At 34.9% G+C, this 17,125-nt stretch overlaps 1 protein-coding gene across 3 annotated transcripts in view; it reads right to left on the bottom strand.

Annotated features, from left to right (window-relative positions):
• The window catches only part of Ctnnb1 (catenin beta 1), a 34,852-nt gene that overhangs the window by 8,666 nt on the left and 9,061 nt on the right, over positions 1-17,125 (bottom strand). For all 3 annotated transcript variants that reach the window (XM_046437492.2, XM_046437493.2, XM_046437494.2), the window contains exons 2-7: positions 5,530-5,590; positions 4,872-5,099; positions 4,456-4,709; positions 4,088-4,326; positions 3,798-3,999; positions 2,420-2,564 (exon numbers count right to left, since the gene is read on the bottom strand). In XM_046437492.2, the coding sequence (XP_046293448.1) occupies positions 2,420-2,564; positions 3,798-3,999; positions 4,088-4,326; positions 4,456-4,709; positions 4,872-5,099; positions 5,530-5,542 (1,081 nt within the window). In that variant the 5' untranslated portion in view covers positions 5,543-5,590. The remainder of the gene's footprint in view (positions 1-2,419; positions 2,565-3,797; positions 4,000-4,087; positions 4,327-4,455; positions 4,710-4,871; positions 5,100-5,529; positions 5,591-17,125) is intronic.

Raw genomic sequence — 17,125 nt, 5'->3', positions numbered from 1 at the left:
TTGTTAGCTTTGTTTTTTTTTCTTTTGCAACAGGTTTATACAGAGATTTTTAAATAATTTGAGGCAAATGGCCTATGGTAAGGAGAGAAAAGCTTGTGTTTATTTGGTAGGATCAGTAATTTTAGGTAAAGAGTTCTCCTTTCTGTTTTTATTTCACTGGGCTGAAGAGGTAAAATCCCACCAGGGGCTATATACAAAATAGTAAATTTTACAAGGCAAACCCAGAGACCCAAATTTAATATATATCAATATTCTCCTGGCAAAAACTGGTACACTAAAAAAATTGTTTCCCTGGGGAGAGCTAAAATGCTATTTATTACCTAATTTATGATTCTGTTTATGATGGTTTCCCTCTACTTTTTAAAAATTTTTTAATTGATTTTTTAAAAAATGACAGAATATGCATTACAATTCTTACACATATACAGCACAATTTTTCATATCTCTGGTTGTATATAAAGTATGTTCACACCAATTCGTGTCTTCATAAATGTACTTTGGATAAGTGTCGATCACATTCCACCATCCTTGCTAACTCTCTATCCCCTCCCTTCCCCTCTGCCCTATCTAGAGTTCATCTATTCCTCTCACGCTCCCACTCCCTACCCCACTATGAATCAGCCTCCTTATATCAGAGAAAACATTCGGCATTTGTTTTTTTGGGATCTTCTCCAACACCATCCATTTACCTGCAAATGTCATGGTTTTATTCTCTTTTATTGCTCAGTAATATTCCATTGTGTATATATGCCACATTTCTTTTTATCCAATCATCTACTGAAGGGTATCTAAGTTGGTTCCAGTTTAGCTATTGTGAATTGTGCCACTATAAACATTGATATGGCTGTGCCCCTTAAAAACAGCATACTACTAGGACATAGCCACATCAATGTTTAGTTTCTTATTATCTTTAAGATAAATATAACCTTAGGGAATCCTTTAGAATTCAGATCCCACCTATTCTTCCAAACTAACTGAAGTTACACCAAAATTGGAATAAAGCACACAACTCCAGAAACAAAAGGAGCCTAGAAAGTCCTGCATGATATTGTCCTGCCTAATTCATCAACCACTGGGACATTCACCCTATTACCAAATTCTATCTATCTACATGTTCTTCTTCAGCACGTGAAGCTCCACGATCTCTTTCCTACTCATACTACACATTTATTTCTTTTCTCTACCTTCAAAGCATTTACCACCACTACCCCCATTTAGACAGTAGAAAGGACTCCTTCTTACCATGCAGTCCCATTTAATATTTCCTTTGTAGTAATGCCCTTTCCAATTAGCCAGTTCCCATCACCGTTAATTCTGTTTTCATTATTTGCTATTTATTTCTCACATAACATGCATTCCAATTTATTTTTGTCACATTCCCCAGAATGAGAATAAGCACAGGAACCCTATGTGTTACCCAAGGTATATCATGTGCCTAATCCGTTGCTTAAAATACATTAGGTGCTAAGTATGTTCAGAGTAAACAAACATTAGAATAACTTAGTGGAAATCTTAAAAAAAAAAAAAAAAAGAATAGAATATTCCTAGGCTTCCATTCCATAAATTTTAAGCTACCAACAGACCTTTTGTCATTTCAAATAAGTTGTTTATCTTCACTTAAAAAAAAACATTTTAGGGATTATGATTAAGTTAGCCTAATTATCTGTACTTTTAAACAAATAATACGGGTGTCTCTGGAAGAGCTTACGGAATTTACATCCTCTTGTTCTATGAACTCAGCCATACTTGCCTAGCTCAAGCTTATGGATCCCACTGTCAGCAAGCCAATCCAGGCAATCATAATCCCCTTCTTTCCCATAAATTCTCAAGTAAAATTACTATTAACAAACACAAAGTGTGTTACCAACTCTATATCCCAACATTTTCTTCTATTAAATGCCTTTATATTTTTCCTCTCCCAGTAGTGATCTGAAGCTTGGTTTGAGAATCTAGGTAGATGATACTAGGTGGGTTATAGAAAGAAGAAAGGACGCTAGATAGCTGAAAAATAACAGTTTCCAAGACTTCTAACGAAAGACCCTAGTGCAAACCATGTACTCTTTTTTTCCTACCGCCAACATGTACACAATATAAACTAACACATACAATTTTTGCCTCATTAAAAATACGGGGAAAACAACAGAGGAACAGTAGAAACAGTAAAAACTATTTTTCACAACAGACCAACAGCTCACTGACAATACAGAATACCAAAGCAAAACACTGTATGTGAGTTTAATTAAATTTAAATAGCACCAAACCTGGGACAAGCAGAATGTACCCTTTTTTGAATGTGATCTTGGCTATAAATTCAATAGGACTATCTACTTTCAGTTGGTAAATTCCCCTTGTCCTAAAGTAAGTAATCTAATCAGAATTACAGACACTGTACACAAGATCTTGAAATACACATACTTACCAGCTTCTACAATAGCCGGCTTATTACTAGAGCAGACAGACAACACCTTCAGTACTCGGCTTGTGGTCCACAGCAGTTTCTCATAAGTGTAGGTTCTCATTATATTTACTAAAGCTTGGGGTCCACCACTAGCCAGAATGATCAGCTAGAAAGATGTATACATATTGTTAGTCATGGAATCTTGGTCAAATGCGTGAGAAAAGCCATATTATTAACTTATTACACCAGAATATAAGCCAGCGTGCCTTCAGATTAAAATGTATTCCTAGACCCTAGAGGTCTAGGAATACTAGGGCTTTATCTAACCTCTCCTGCTATGGCATTGCACTAAAATTCAGGAATCCCAGTTCTCCCAAGACAACATCAACTTTGGTCTGATTTCCTTCTTCCTATGCTGTTTATAGCAAAAACAAAACAAAACCATGTTGGTATGCACTAGTGATGAAAGTTGTATCAAAACTGATTCGTTGATAATTTAAACCAGAATGGATATCTGAAATTCATCTTTGACATTCTAATTTTCTTTATCATATCCACTTTTAAGAGATACTGTAAAATAATCATTCATTCTGGTTCTTTACTTTCCTGTATATTTCTACCTCCAGACCCTATCCCTAATATTCTACAAACAAATCCCATCACCTTATGCCTCTGCTGAAGATTATGGTTCCCACTTTACTTTTAATAATTCCTACAAAGCACTGCAAGATCTATGTCAATAGTAGCCTTACTTCAAACGGTTATTCCTTTTTACTCTCTATTTTTGTTATACTGGGGATTGAGCCCAAGGGCACTTTACCACAGTTACATTCTCAGACTTTAATTTTTAGACAGGGTCTCATTAAGGCTGGCCTCAAACTTGTGATCCTCCTGCTTCAAACTCCCATGTCACTGGGAGTATAGGTATGCCAGTATGCCCAGTTATGTACTTTTTAAATTCCAGAATCTACATGCTCCTCCCTCCTTAGGAGTTTGAAAGATGCCATTTCATCACCTAACCTTCACCTAGTCAATACCTTGTCATCTTTTAAAGCTGAATTCAACTATCACCTCCTCCCAAGTCTCCTAAGGTTTATTTCATTTCTTATGTGCTCTCATAGCTCCTCTTCTTCTTAACACATGAATTAGTAATTAGTTCATTATTTCAATGCCTCTCTCCTACCCATGATTGAAAACTAAAAAAGAAGCTTGCCTGCTATACCTCTAGTACTTAGCATAGTGCTTTACACATATTCAAAATATTTAAAGAAATAGAGATGCCCAATTTGTCTAGGATCCATACAAAGGGTGAAGAATACTATGAATTTTCAAGGATCTGTGTTATATCACACTGAAGGTCTCCTATGCACCATGAAAACCACAAAACAATTTTTTTTACCTTGCTTTCTTGATTACCATAAGCTAAAATCTGAAGGCAGTCTGTTGTAATAGCCAAGAATTTAACATTTGTTTTGTTGAGCAAAGCAACCATTTTCTGTAGTCCACCAGCTAAACGCACTGCCATTTTAGCTCCTTCTTGATGTAATAAAAGGTTGTGGAGAGTTGTAATGGCATAAAACAATACAGAATCCACTGGTGAACTGGGAAGGAGAAAAAAGCTTCATCAGAAATGTTGTGATTGCATTCTCTTTGTGTCTTAGTTTCAAGTACTCTGACATATTTTCTTACCCAAGCATTTTCACCAGGGCAGGAATGCCTCCAGACTTAAAGATGGCCAACAAGCCCTCACGGTGATGGGAAAGGTTGTGTAACGTCCCAGCAGTACAACGAGCTGTTTCCACATCATTTGTATTTTGCATGGTACGCACAATGGCAGATACCATCTGAGGAGAACGCATGATGGCGTGTCTGGAAGCTTCCTTTTTAGAAAGCTGATGGACCATAACTGCTGCCTTATTAACCACCACCTTTAACACAGGAATTAAGAGACATCATTAGTTTTCAAATACTGATTCTGAAGAACTATTGTGAAACTATTCCCTTGAGAATTTCCATTAAGGCAGATTGAAAAGCTAGCTATGTGATTGATTGATTACCTGGTCCTCATCATTTAACAGTTTTGTCAATTCTGGGATTGCACGTGTGGCGAGTTCTGCATCATCTTGATAGTTAATCAAGTTTACAACTGCATGTTTCAGCATCTGTGACGGTTCAGCCAAACGTTGGACATTAGTGGGATGAGCAGCATCAAACTGTGTAGATGGTATCTGCATACCCTCATCTAACGTCTCGGGAAACATGGCAGCTCGTACTCTCTGAGCTCGAGTCATTGCATACTGTCCATCAATATCTGGGAAAGGTAAATTCAACACTTACTATCCAAAGTTCAGACTTCACCAGAATTACTCTCTTTCACCATACCATTCATTTTATCGAAGCTATCACATCCTAATTTTCCAAGAAAACTTTCATTCTAAACACTGCATTCTTTCAGTAAGACATTAATATTTACCAGCTACTTGCTCTTGAGTGAAGGACTGAGAAAATCCTTGTTCCCACTCATATAGGACTTGGGAGGTGTCCACATCCTCTTCCTCAGGATTGCCTTTACCACTCAGAGAAGGAGCTGTGGTAGTGGCACCAGAATGGATTCCAGAGTCCAGGTAAGATTGTTGTTGCCAGTGACTAACAGCTGCTTTTCTGTCTGGCTCCATGGCCATGTCCAACTCCATCAAATCAGCTGTAATAATGAAACCATATTAGTACACTGAAAATATTACCTTAATTTGAAAAAAAAAAATCTGTGATATGACCTTTTAATTACTTTTAGAAATAAAGTTAAATCTGTAAGGCAGCCAAGGAAAGCAGAATGATAGGATTAGCTCAGCGATGAAATTATCTATGCCCTTAGGGGACCACCTAACAGTTACTCACTGAATCAGTGGAAGAATGGTACTGCATCCAGACTCCAGAAGCAGTCATCCAGACTAGATTCCTGCTGGTGGCTTGTTTGTTATTTCACCAAGCCATTAGAAGTGAGCAGAAAATGGAGCAAAAGGTAGCCTGACAAGTAAGCAGGGAGAGAGGAAAGCAGGGGGATCTGAGCCAGACTGGGTTAATGGCAATGAAGCAGAGCCCCAATTCAGTAACTAAAGCTTTATGACACAAACCTTGAGTAGCCATTGTCCACGCAGGATTTTCAAAGCAGCTGTACACTATACTTCAAATACCCTGAAAAAAGTTAATTGAAAGTCATTAGGATTTAAACATAGTTTGATTTTAATACTCAGAAGTCACTGAGATATCTACCTGATAAGTGTCAAGGACTATGCCCACCTGCACAACACGTACGCAACACACAAAAAGAAACTAAACATCTATGTAATTTAGTAAAACAGAAACCCCCAAAATCTCCTCCAAACACACCAACCAGAGCTCCATTATTGATGAACTTTTTAATTAAAGCTCTTCCTTAACTGCCACCTCTTTTTAGTAGAAAAATAAATTATGGCTATTCAAGATATTGATGAGAAAGCTTAGTAGTTCTAATAATGAAAGTCAAGGGGTAGGGGAAACTACTAAAAATAAAAAAATAAATAAATAAACTTCTGTGGTAAAGATCTCTTCTATTTTAACATTTCACACACAACAACAACAACAAAACACAGATCCCCTCTGGACAGAGGAGGCAGCCCAACAGGTTTTAAAAACACGTTATTTGTTTTCTTCTCTGATACATTACAATGTCACCTAAAAGAACTTCATAAAACAGATTTTGGTGAGTGGATCAAAACAGTGATTTTTAGGTTTTTTTTTTTTTTTTCCACTAAGTAAAATGACTTTGCAACACAAAATCAGGTTTACTAGTAAAATTTTTCTAAATTCAAATCTTCAGCAATGATTTGTTATAAATACAAATTCTGCCAACTCGGATACTACTGTAATCAGTATCAAAAATAATTGCTGCATATATATAAAACTTCTAGAATTTAAATGATGTCTGAATTTTAGCTTTACTACACAATATTGATGTAAAATACTGAATCACACAGGAACTCATTTTCAAATGAGAACAGTTACAGAATGGACTCTAGTGACAGAATATCCTTAATTATAAAGTAAGCACTAGAAATTAATATATTGAATATTTACAAATTAACGTATTGGGTGTGTAAAGATATGGAATAAGACATTTTTTAAGCCAATTTACTAATGGATTATATGTTTAATATTGTGATTCAGCAGAACTGAAGGGGATTATAGAAACCTTTTTCTTTTTTTTTTTTCTTTTGAGATTGTGGATTGAACGTAGGGCCACTTTCCCCAACCCTTTATTTTGAGACATGGTCTCACCAAGTTGCTAAGGCTGGCCTCAAACTTGCAATCTTCCACCTCTGCTTCCTGAGTTGCTGGGATTACAGGTGTGTGACACCATGCCTGGTAGAAACCTTAATTTTTTAAATGAATGTTTTAGGTTGCAGTATATATTGTGCAGACCACACTTTGAGAAATACCGTGCTGGGCGCTCAAATTCTCTATACATGGATGCTGTGTTTTAGCTTATATTTTTGCTTATATTTATGACTGGCTACTTTATCACTCTCCACCCCACCTGGAAAATACGTTCCTCACTCCAGCTCCCAGTATATTTTTGGGAAAGGATATTAAAAACATTCTATACTGAGCTTCTCCTTTGGTCAATGCCAACAAACTCAGAAACCAACTAGCAGTCATGTCTACAGGTTATGTGCTTCCATACATCAGGCTTCACTGAAATATAGGATTTGATCTTCACTGTTGATGCAAGTCAAAATATTTTAGTCATGGTTACTAGATAAACTTTGTGGGCTGACGTGATAACTTGAATATGATTTATATGATTTTACAGAAAAAAAAAAGTAAGTTTGTGTTTCAAACTTACAAAATCCGTTAGTAGGCTGGGGACTTCTCAACACCTAAGAATTGTTCTCACTCTTCATTGCAACCCTGAGATGAGGGTGGGGTAATGTCCATTAGCAAGTATTAGTAAAAATCAGAAGTAAAAATGGGGAACTACAGAGTTACAGCATAGGTCCCCTCACTCCTACAATGTTCTGCACACAGATCCAAATAAACCAAAAATCCGAACATTATTCACCAAAGAAACTGAAGGGACCATCCAGGGAGAGGTAGGGCAGAGTCTTGCCCTAAAGGAAAAACCTTCCTCATTCTTCCTCTAACCAGAGCTTCCAGGCCAAGGCCTGGCTCTCCTCCACCACACCCTGCCAATTATTAAAGGGGCCAGGCCCAGAGCTTACAAGAAGCCAAGTCTTACTAATCACTTCAGAACAACCTTTAACATCATAGTAAAAAGCTCAAGAAAAGCCAACAAAAAAAAACTCAACTCTGCAGAAACAGACAAAACGTAAAAATTTGGGGGTAAAGAAATATTTTAACTTTGCACACACATACATTAGAGAGAATAAATAAACTATCTAATAGAACTTTATTTATGCTTCCAGAGCATAAAGGAGAAAGACAAAGACTATCGATGCAGGAGATCAAAACTCCAACTAACAGACATTTCAAAAAGATTTATAAGAAACAAAAGTGGGAAGATCTACGTACCAACTAAGATGGGCAGGCAGGTGCTTAAAAATCATGAAATACTAAATGCTCTTAAATGCAGATGATCACTAACTCCATCTGCTTTGTGTTTAAAAGCTGTATTACCACCAACTTACTATTTTCCCAAGTTATGTTTTGACAAAGAAAGAAGGTGCTGGTGGACACATGCGTCCTTTACTTTGGTCTTCTCTGCTATGTAAGTATATACTCTTTCCAATTAAATGTTTTATAAAGAATACCTCAAAATTCATCTTGCTATTTGATTTATATTCTATAAATTCTCCTGTCGGAGTCACATGAGAATTCTAATTCAACAAACTTGGAATTCACCTTAAACTTATCTTTCCAGTTATCACCAGGACAACATTATCTTAATTATTAAGTTTTTAAAAAAGGTACAGTACTACTAACTGGGAGTTACTTTACCATTTAAAATTAACGCAGGTGTTATAAAAATGACAGCTTTATACTGGCAGTTCATACTAACAATTCACCTTTCCCATAATCTGTACTAGAACAAAGGCAATCATTTTTTTCTCTATTAAAATCTTCTCTATTTCAGGAGTTATCAGAAACTTTTGATGTATCTCCAGGGATTAAAAAAGTTATAAGTATAATTTAATTTGTACATCTAAAAGCACATGCATGTGCATTTTTACCAACTGTCCCTGACGATGCTTTGCCATTGCAAAAATTAATGCATCTTCCCAAAATCTTCCTGTTTTAAAAACTTTTCACTGAACAATAAGTTTTTAAGTCACATTTCACTCTAGGTTTCTTTCTGTTTTTGCTCTTTGGCTATGTATGTGTCTTGGGAGTCGTCTTCCTGGAATGGCAGTAAGGAACAAATACCAAAAGACCTTTGCTTCTCCAAAATACCTAAAGTTTATGTGCCTTTGGTATTGTCTTAGTGCACAAGTGGCTATTAGAAATATAAAATGTCTTTGTGGCAGGGAAAATAAAGATGCTCCCCCAAATGATCTCTTCCTTCTTCCCAATAACTGTTTTCCCTACCCCAGCATAAAATAATATATGCTCAGTCTAAAAGGTTTCCTGGTCATTTCCATAACTTGGTAAGACCAGCACACAGTTAATGATGGCATTTTAGTTATAGTGATATTATATTCAACAAAGTAACTGTAGAACATGTATCTATACATATATACATATAATATAGATACAGCATGTATCTATATTATAATTTAAGCTTTCCTCCCACTCTTGGATGTTTAATTTGTCCATCCCTCATTTCTTCATTTCTTCCATTACCAGAAATTCTACAAGTAGTACTACTGGGTTTAAGGGTAAGAACATTTAAGTCCCTTGACACATAGCTCCAAAATATTGAAATAAGTATTTAAATAAGTACTGACAGAGCATAAGTTAATATAATTTTCACAGAAGGCATCATTCAAGTGACCAACCTACCCAAAGTCTTGTCAACTTTTGAAAGTTGTCTGAAATTATAGTTATGTCCGCCTATCTAACATATTTATCACATCAACACCATCCACCCTAAAAAATGTTTTTAACTTTTATGCAGATTAAGTGCTTAAACTTTTTTTTTTTTAACTTTCTGGCTACATGTATTTTTTTAGCATGATAAATGTTTAATGGACCCCTTTATTATTTTTATGGAGTACGTGTACATATTATATAAAAATAATTCCCTTTATTTTTTATTTTTGGGGGGTACAGGAGATTGAACTCAGAGCACTCGACCAATGAGCCATATCCCCAGCCTTATTTTCTATTTTATTTAGAGACAGGGCCTCACTGAGTTGCTTAGTGCCTCGCTTTTGCTAAGGCTGGCTTTTAACTTGTGATCCTCCTGTCTCAGCCTCCAAAGCCGCTGGGATTACAGGCATGCTCCACCACGCCCAGCAAAATAAGCCCCTTTATAAACACATGCAGTCAATTCTGTCTCAGAATATAACTTTACTATTTAAAATAGTTGGATCAAGATAATATCCTTTACATTTATTAATTTATTGTTAATTTCATCAATGAGTAACTTCATACAGAATCTGGATTTATAACAATTTTATAATAGTACTAGTCCTCTGGGAGGGGAGGGTTAAAATAATCTTTTGCTCCACCTCGAAAAACCAATTAATACAAAAAGCAGACATTGTTTTTCTCCAGTATACTGCTGCTTGTTAACAAAAGCAAACAAAAAGATTGATATTTTAGAACAAAGCTATTCAAAGTACTTTACACATACAGGCTTGATCTATATGGGCACATTTTCATAATTTCCAAGATATAATTTTATGCGAATTATATTTAAAAGCCCCAAAATAATGCCTTATACTTTTATGTAGTAAAAAATACAAAGAATGTGCCATAGCCATTTCATACTAAGGGGAGAAGCAATGGAAATGGGATAGGAAAGGGTATCAAAGATGGTTTTAACTCTTATATAGTATTTTGTTTTTGTTCAAAAAAATCAGAACAAAACTGCATTAACTACAAAATGTTAATGTGGTTGGTGAGTGCATAGGTGTTCTTTTACATTATTTTGTATACTTTGTATATAAAAGTAATGGAATGAAAATAAGAAAATAGCTATCAGCATTTCAAACACAGTTTTAAAATAAAAATATCTGTACATTAGTCTTTTTAAAATAACTAAAATTGAGCTATTCAGGAGATATGATTAATAGTTTTAGTAGAAACTGGTTTGTTATTCTAAAAAGTTTTTCATTCTTATTTACTACATTACATTTCATCAAATACACACACAAAAAAAGAGAGAGATATAAAATTTGGGTAAATATAGGAAAAAAAAAAAAAAAGGCCATGGTTAAGAAGCCCAATCAATGTTAAGTGAAACTGAAACTTTGAAACCAAAAAGGAACACACAATATATACATATATACATAAACCCACACAGACACAAACACACATTCATTTTAATTCTGGACAAATAATGTGATTTTTAAAATAATATATTGGAACATGTAAAACATGACTAAAGGCCAACATCCATAGTACAAAAAAAAATTGGGACAAATGAATAAAAAAATACATTACAAAGGAAGAAACAGCATTTCAAAGAAAAATAGAAAGTGAGCAATAATGTTTACAAACAATGTTTAAGCCCATGTACCTTTTTTTTTTTTTTGTAATTTTTTTTAGTTGCAGATGGACCCATACCTATATTTTATTTATTTTTATGTGGTGCTGAGAATCAAACCCAGTGTCTCACATGAGTTAGGCGAGCACTCTGCCACTTAGCCCCAGCCTCAGCCCCCAAATCCATGTACCTTTTGCTTATCAGACTGGCAATGATTGCTGAGAAGGATACCACTAAACTAGCAGAAATTTTTTAGAGTAAGCTGGCACTATTCGCTGAATTAAGTTTAAGTACTTTGTAACTTAAAAATATTCCATTTTTGTAACATATGTATCCTGCAGGAATGTTCATAGAAGCATAACACAAGGTCTGTACAGTGAAATACTCATAGAGAAAAAGGTAGAAATTACCCATATGTCCATCAACAAAGGCTGAATAAATAATAATTTACTCATTACATGAAATAACATTCATCCACTGAACCAATTTTAAGTGCCTTTTATGTTACTGGCATTGCAATAACAAAGAGTAAGAGAGTCAAGGCCACACTTTAGTAAAGCTTATATTCTACTGTTAGAGAACTACACAATAAAAACAGGACAATTTAAGAGAATGAGAAATGTTATAAAGAAAATAAACAAGGTGAGAAGAATGTCACTGGTAGAAGAGGAGTGCCATCTAACCAAGAGTGGTTGGTCAGGGAAGGCCTCTCTAACTAAGTGACATTTGAGGAGAGGAGGAGCTCACCAGGTAAGGATAGGCAGAATTACTCCATGTAGTGATCAAATGCAAAGCATAGAATATATTTAGGGTGGAAAGGTCACTCAGACATGATGGTGCGATCTGTAATGCAAGTGACTCAGGAGCCTGAGGCAGGAGGATCAAGTTGAAGGCCTGCCTCAACAACCTAGCAAAATCCTAAACAAAATGTTGCCTATGTTACAGAACTAAATATAATAACATTATTTTAAAAAGTATTGGTCCAAGAAGGTATCTTGTGAAATTGTTTAGCCCTACACTTTTAGCCAAATATTCGAATACAAAGCTAAGGATATATTTTCTAAGCATTATAACTAAGTTGCCTATGAAAGAGACTATGCAAAAGACACATGGAAACTAAGTCAACCATCTTGCCTCAATGGCAAAAACAAATTGCTAAAAATAAAATATAATAAAAAGTGATATATTCTTGGAAAAATAACCTACATTTTTTTCTAAAGCAAGGAAATAATGTTTACTGCAATTTTTTATGTTTAGATAAGTCATTTATTAAAGATTCTCTTTCATAATTTTTATCCTATAAAAGCCAGCAATCTAAGACTCAAATGCATTATAAAAGCATGCCAAATTTCTGATGATGTCACCATCATGTCCTAAATCTTTTATAGCATAATTTGAAGATACTACCAGATATCAACTTGAACACTCAATTTTCCCCTAACATACTAAAACAAGGCTACATAATTAAGGCCACAACTTCAGTTCTGAGCCTAGTTTATTTATTTCCTTTAATCTTCCTAGCAACCTCATAAAGTAGGGAGGCATCATTCCCCCAAATTATCACATGAGAAAACTAACTAGCAGCAGTCAATACAGGAGTACAGCTAATGAACTGCTCAGTTAGAATGCAAATCCAGGTCTTCAGGTCTCTCTGTAGCTTAGTCACATGCAAGTTACTGATAAATGGTAAGATCAGTGTTGCAGATAAAAGTAAGGTTAGTTAGCAATTTTAGATATAGGTATCCTCTGAACAATAACCACAGCCAAATTATTTTTTAAAAAATCCTTTAATCCTACCAAGATCTGAATTGCTACATATTCCCTACTATTGACGTTGTACCTACCTATACAATACTAGATATGCCAAAAAAAAAAAAAAAAAAGGGAATATTTTACTTCAAGAAAGTTTCCATGTTAATCTGTTCTATGTCTAGACTACAGGCAGAATTACTGGCAGGGACTCAATGGCTTCTAGAAGTAATTTAATGCACCTGCTTTATAGTACATTAAGGATAACATTCCTCTTCTCCAGTTGTTACAAGTTTCCCTTCCCTATCAAAATCACACAACTGATCTTTTTTTTAAAAAAAAAAAAAAGCTCAATGAATGATTTCCTATGAGGGTTGAGACTGTTTCTTTAGTTCCCCACTGTTTTCAGAGTATTTAGCATATATTAAGCCCTTAAACATTTGATAAACTGTTTGCCAATTAAAAAATGCTCAAAAAGCAGACAGTATCACACACAAAATGTAATATAAAGGCTTAGATGTCCAACAATTATATATAACCTAAGAGGTTTTTAAATGCCTCAGATCCATGAAGGTTTCATTTATGAAGAACTAATACATCTAGAACAAGGATGAACAAACTTTCTGTCAAGTGCCAGACAGTAAATATTTTAAGTTTTTTGTGGGCCATAAGTTCACTGTTGTAACTACACAATTCTGTGACTAAAATTTGAAAGTAGCTACAGATAGTATCATACTAATGAACATAGCTATTTTCCAATAGAACTTCACTCATGAAAACCAAAATATGAATTCCATATCACTTTCATTATGTTGTGCAATATTATACTTCTTTTGACTAGTTTCCATCCATTTAAAAATGTAAAAAACATTCTTAGTTCACAGGCCATACAAAAATAGAAGTATGCAATAGTTTGCCAACTCCTCATTTTATTATACATTTTAGGTAAATGAATTTATATTTTAAGTAAATATATTAAGCCTAAATGTGAAGGCCTGAACAGAAAAGAGTTTCAAGTGGGTTAACAGGTTACAAAGAAAGGTCACAATGTTTGCTTTTTCTTCTAAAACAGGCTGTGTGAAAAACACAAAACTGAACCCAATGATACACCAAGACTATTTGAGAAAAACATTTCCAGTCATTAAGACTAGTATATAATAAACCAGAATGCAGTTTCAATATATGCATGACTTTTATTTTCCATATAAAGTTAGCTCAAAGGTTCCCTTAGAACCGGCAGATCCTTCCAAGGTATTAATCAGGTTAACTAGGAACATCTAAAATTACAGATGACTAAGCAGTTCTTTATTAGAGGGGCTGGTATATGGTCCTGGCATTACACTTTTAAGTGTCATAGGTTGCTGCTGCTGCTACCCCCAGCTAAATAGTATATTATAAATTATAACATGGTCGAAGCTCTATGAATAACATAAGGAAGTAATTCAAGGTAAAAAATAAAAAGAGCAAAAACCCCAAAACAAAAACCCCTGACCCCAAAGAGTAACCCTAACATCAGCTCCCTAAGAAACATGTATTCATTAAAACATAGATTCCTATCTTTAGCAACCTTCTGTCCCCCACCAGGCATGTTAAATTTATGTTATTCCCCTAAAAGAAAGACATTTTTCTTCTGTTGAGAGCCTTACCCTAGGTTCTCTAATATTTGGGAAGAGAATATTAAGGAAAGTACGGTGAGCTAGGAAGCTTTTATTTTAAAAATGTAACTGCTTTTTATTTCAATATAAATATCTTTAATAAGAAATAGCCCCTAATCTTTGTTCTATTGTGAATCCCAAAATAAACCAGTAAATGAGTCATAACCTGGTGCTACACATGAATATCCCAATGGCATATTTTTTTCTCAATTTGCCAATTGTTGCATATTCAAAAGATTTGTTTGTTCCAAAGAAAGCTTTCCCATGTTTCCTTTATTTACTCAATAGTTTCAGGAAATAGCAATACTAACAGCATAATGCAATGTATAGATTTCATTCATTTATTCAACAAATATTTATCCATCAGCTATATGCTGGGAGAAACTGTTAACAGATTCTAGATATAAGGTAATTAAAACAAACATGGTTCTTGCATCGAGAGGGACAGACAATAACTTAACAATTACAATGAAAGAGTGATTAACTAAGCAACAAAGTGTCAGAGGAGAATAGAATGACCAAGCAGAAGATCTCACTAATAACCTGAGACTTCTGAAGGACAACCTTCAAGCAGATGCGATTAACATGCAAAAGAGCCAGCCTGTGAGTAAAACAAAAGTAAAAACATTCCAAAAGTAAAAAATACTATGTGCAAAGGTCTGGAGTCATGAAAGAACTTAATCTTTTAAGAAGAAATCTTCAGATCAGAGTGGTTTGATTATACAGAGAGGGGTGAGTGCAAGGAGATGAGGCTGAAAACAGCCAGATTATATGGGGTACTCTAGCCTTTGGGAAGGAATGTTTTTCTCTCTTCTAAGTATCATCAGAACTCATAAAAGGTTATAAAGTACATGAATGAACAAGCTGTCATTTGCGCTCTAAAAAGCTGGTTCTAGCTATAATTTGAAACCTGGAAGGAAAACATAAAGAATAAATACCAGTACAGCAGCTAGAGCAACAAATAGTCCAAGTGATGGGTATTAGCTTAGGCTAGCATAGCAGTGCTAGGCACAAAAAATAGCTAGACTGTAGTAATACTTACTTTATCTGTGACGATGAAAGGGATATAGTAGATGAGAGAAATTAGATAAGAGGAATTAAAATGACTTCTAGGGCTGGGGATGTGGCTCAAGCGGTAACGCGCTCACCTGGCATGCGTGGGGCACTGGGTTCGATCCTCAGCACCACATAAAAATAAAAGATGTTGTGTCCACCAAAAACTGAAAAATAAATATTAAAAATTAAAAAAAAAAAAAGATTACTCCTAGGTGTCTGGCTTGAGCAGTTAGGTCTAGTAGTGATACGTAAGTAAAAAAGAGGTGTTTTTAAAACTGCACTAGTCATGTGGCTATTAACAGTTAAATTTAATTTAGTATTAAAAAATAAGTTCTTGTCACACGGCTACATTTCAAATGTTCAACAATCACATAGTTGGACACTACCATATTGGACAGTGCTATTCTAAAAGGAAAAAAAGTACAAAATGCACCAGATGCTGAATGATCCAGCAAATCTAAAGTAAAAAAGTATTCATCTGATTAGACAACAGAGGTTCAGCAGTGAACTCAACAAAAGCATGTTCACTGGAATAAGAACACAAACTGGAATGAGGATGAAAACTGGAGACCGTGTATATAAGATATCTCTTTCAGTCTGACCAAGGGAGCAGAAAATTAAATAGGGCATTAGCTGAAAGGAAACAAAAGCTGGTTGGTTCTGGAATATTCATTCAACAAACCTTTATTGAATACCTATAAATTTCATACACTGTTTTGGATACCAGGGAATACAAAGCCAGGAAAAGAAGCCTGTAGAGGGAAAATAACAAGCAAGTAAACACCTGTTACACATCACAGTATGATTAACTGCCAGAAGTTAAATACATGAGTATAATAAGAGTGAAACTGAGTGAACAAAGATATCTCACTGTGGAAGTGATATCTGACATCAGTCCATGAATGTTTGATCAATTTAAGGAAAAACAAAAAAGTCAAATGGCAGCAAGAAGAGAAAAGTAATACCTACTGATGAAGGTCATGGTCTGAACACATAGGAGCTTGTGCTTTTCCTGAGAGGTAAACCTCCTAGAGATTTCTGAACAGAAAAGTTACATGATCTATTGCTTTAAAAAGGATTACAATAGCTACTGTGTTGAGAATGCACTTAAAGGAAGACCAATTAGAAAGCCTTTGCAATAATCCAGGCAAAAGATTAAGACAGCATAGCTATGGTTGATTTTTGGATATATTTTGAAAGAAAAGCAGACAGGATTTACAGAAAGAATTTTGGAGGGTGGGAGAAAGATGAGTGAGGAACTGCAGTCTTAAGCCTGAGTAACAGAGTTTTATCTAAGAAAGGCAAAAAATATATAAATCTTTGGGAGAAACTAGGTCAGTTTTAGATTTATTAATATAAAAAATGTTAATGAGAATGTTAATATGCAGAATATGAGAATGTTAGAGTTAAGAAGCAAACAAGGCTAGGAATAAAAAAAAATGGAAGTCATTAGCAAATAGCTGTAAACATCATTTACTTAAAGTTAGACAACAAATATGGACAACCAGAGGTCACAGAAATGGATGAAAAATCAACGAAGCAACAGCCAGTAGGGCAGAAAGAAAAACCTACCTAGACAGAGTCAAGTGAAACAAATGTTCCTAGCAATTGGGCTAATTG

Source organism: Marmota monax, unplaced genomic scaffold, assembly GCF_021218885.2.
Source record: "Marmota monax isolate L192 unplaced genomic scaffold, Marmota_monax_Labrador192_F-V1.1 WCK01_AAM20220418_F8-fsc00021, whole genome shotgun sequence".
In the NCBI taxonomy this organism is placed as follows: domain Eukaryota; kingdom Metazoa; phylum Chordata; class Mammalia; order Rodentia; family Sciuridae; genus Marmota; species Marmota monax.
Note: the sequence above shows the minus strand (reverse complement) of the source record. Positions and strands in the feature narration are given on the sequence as shown.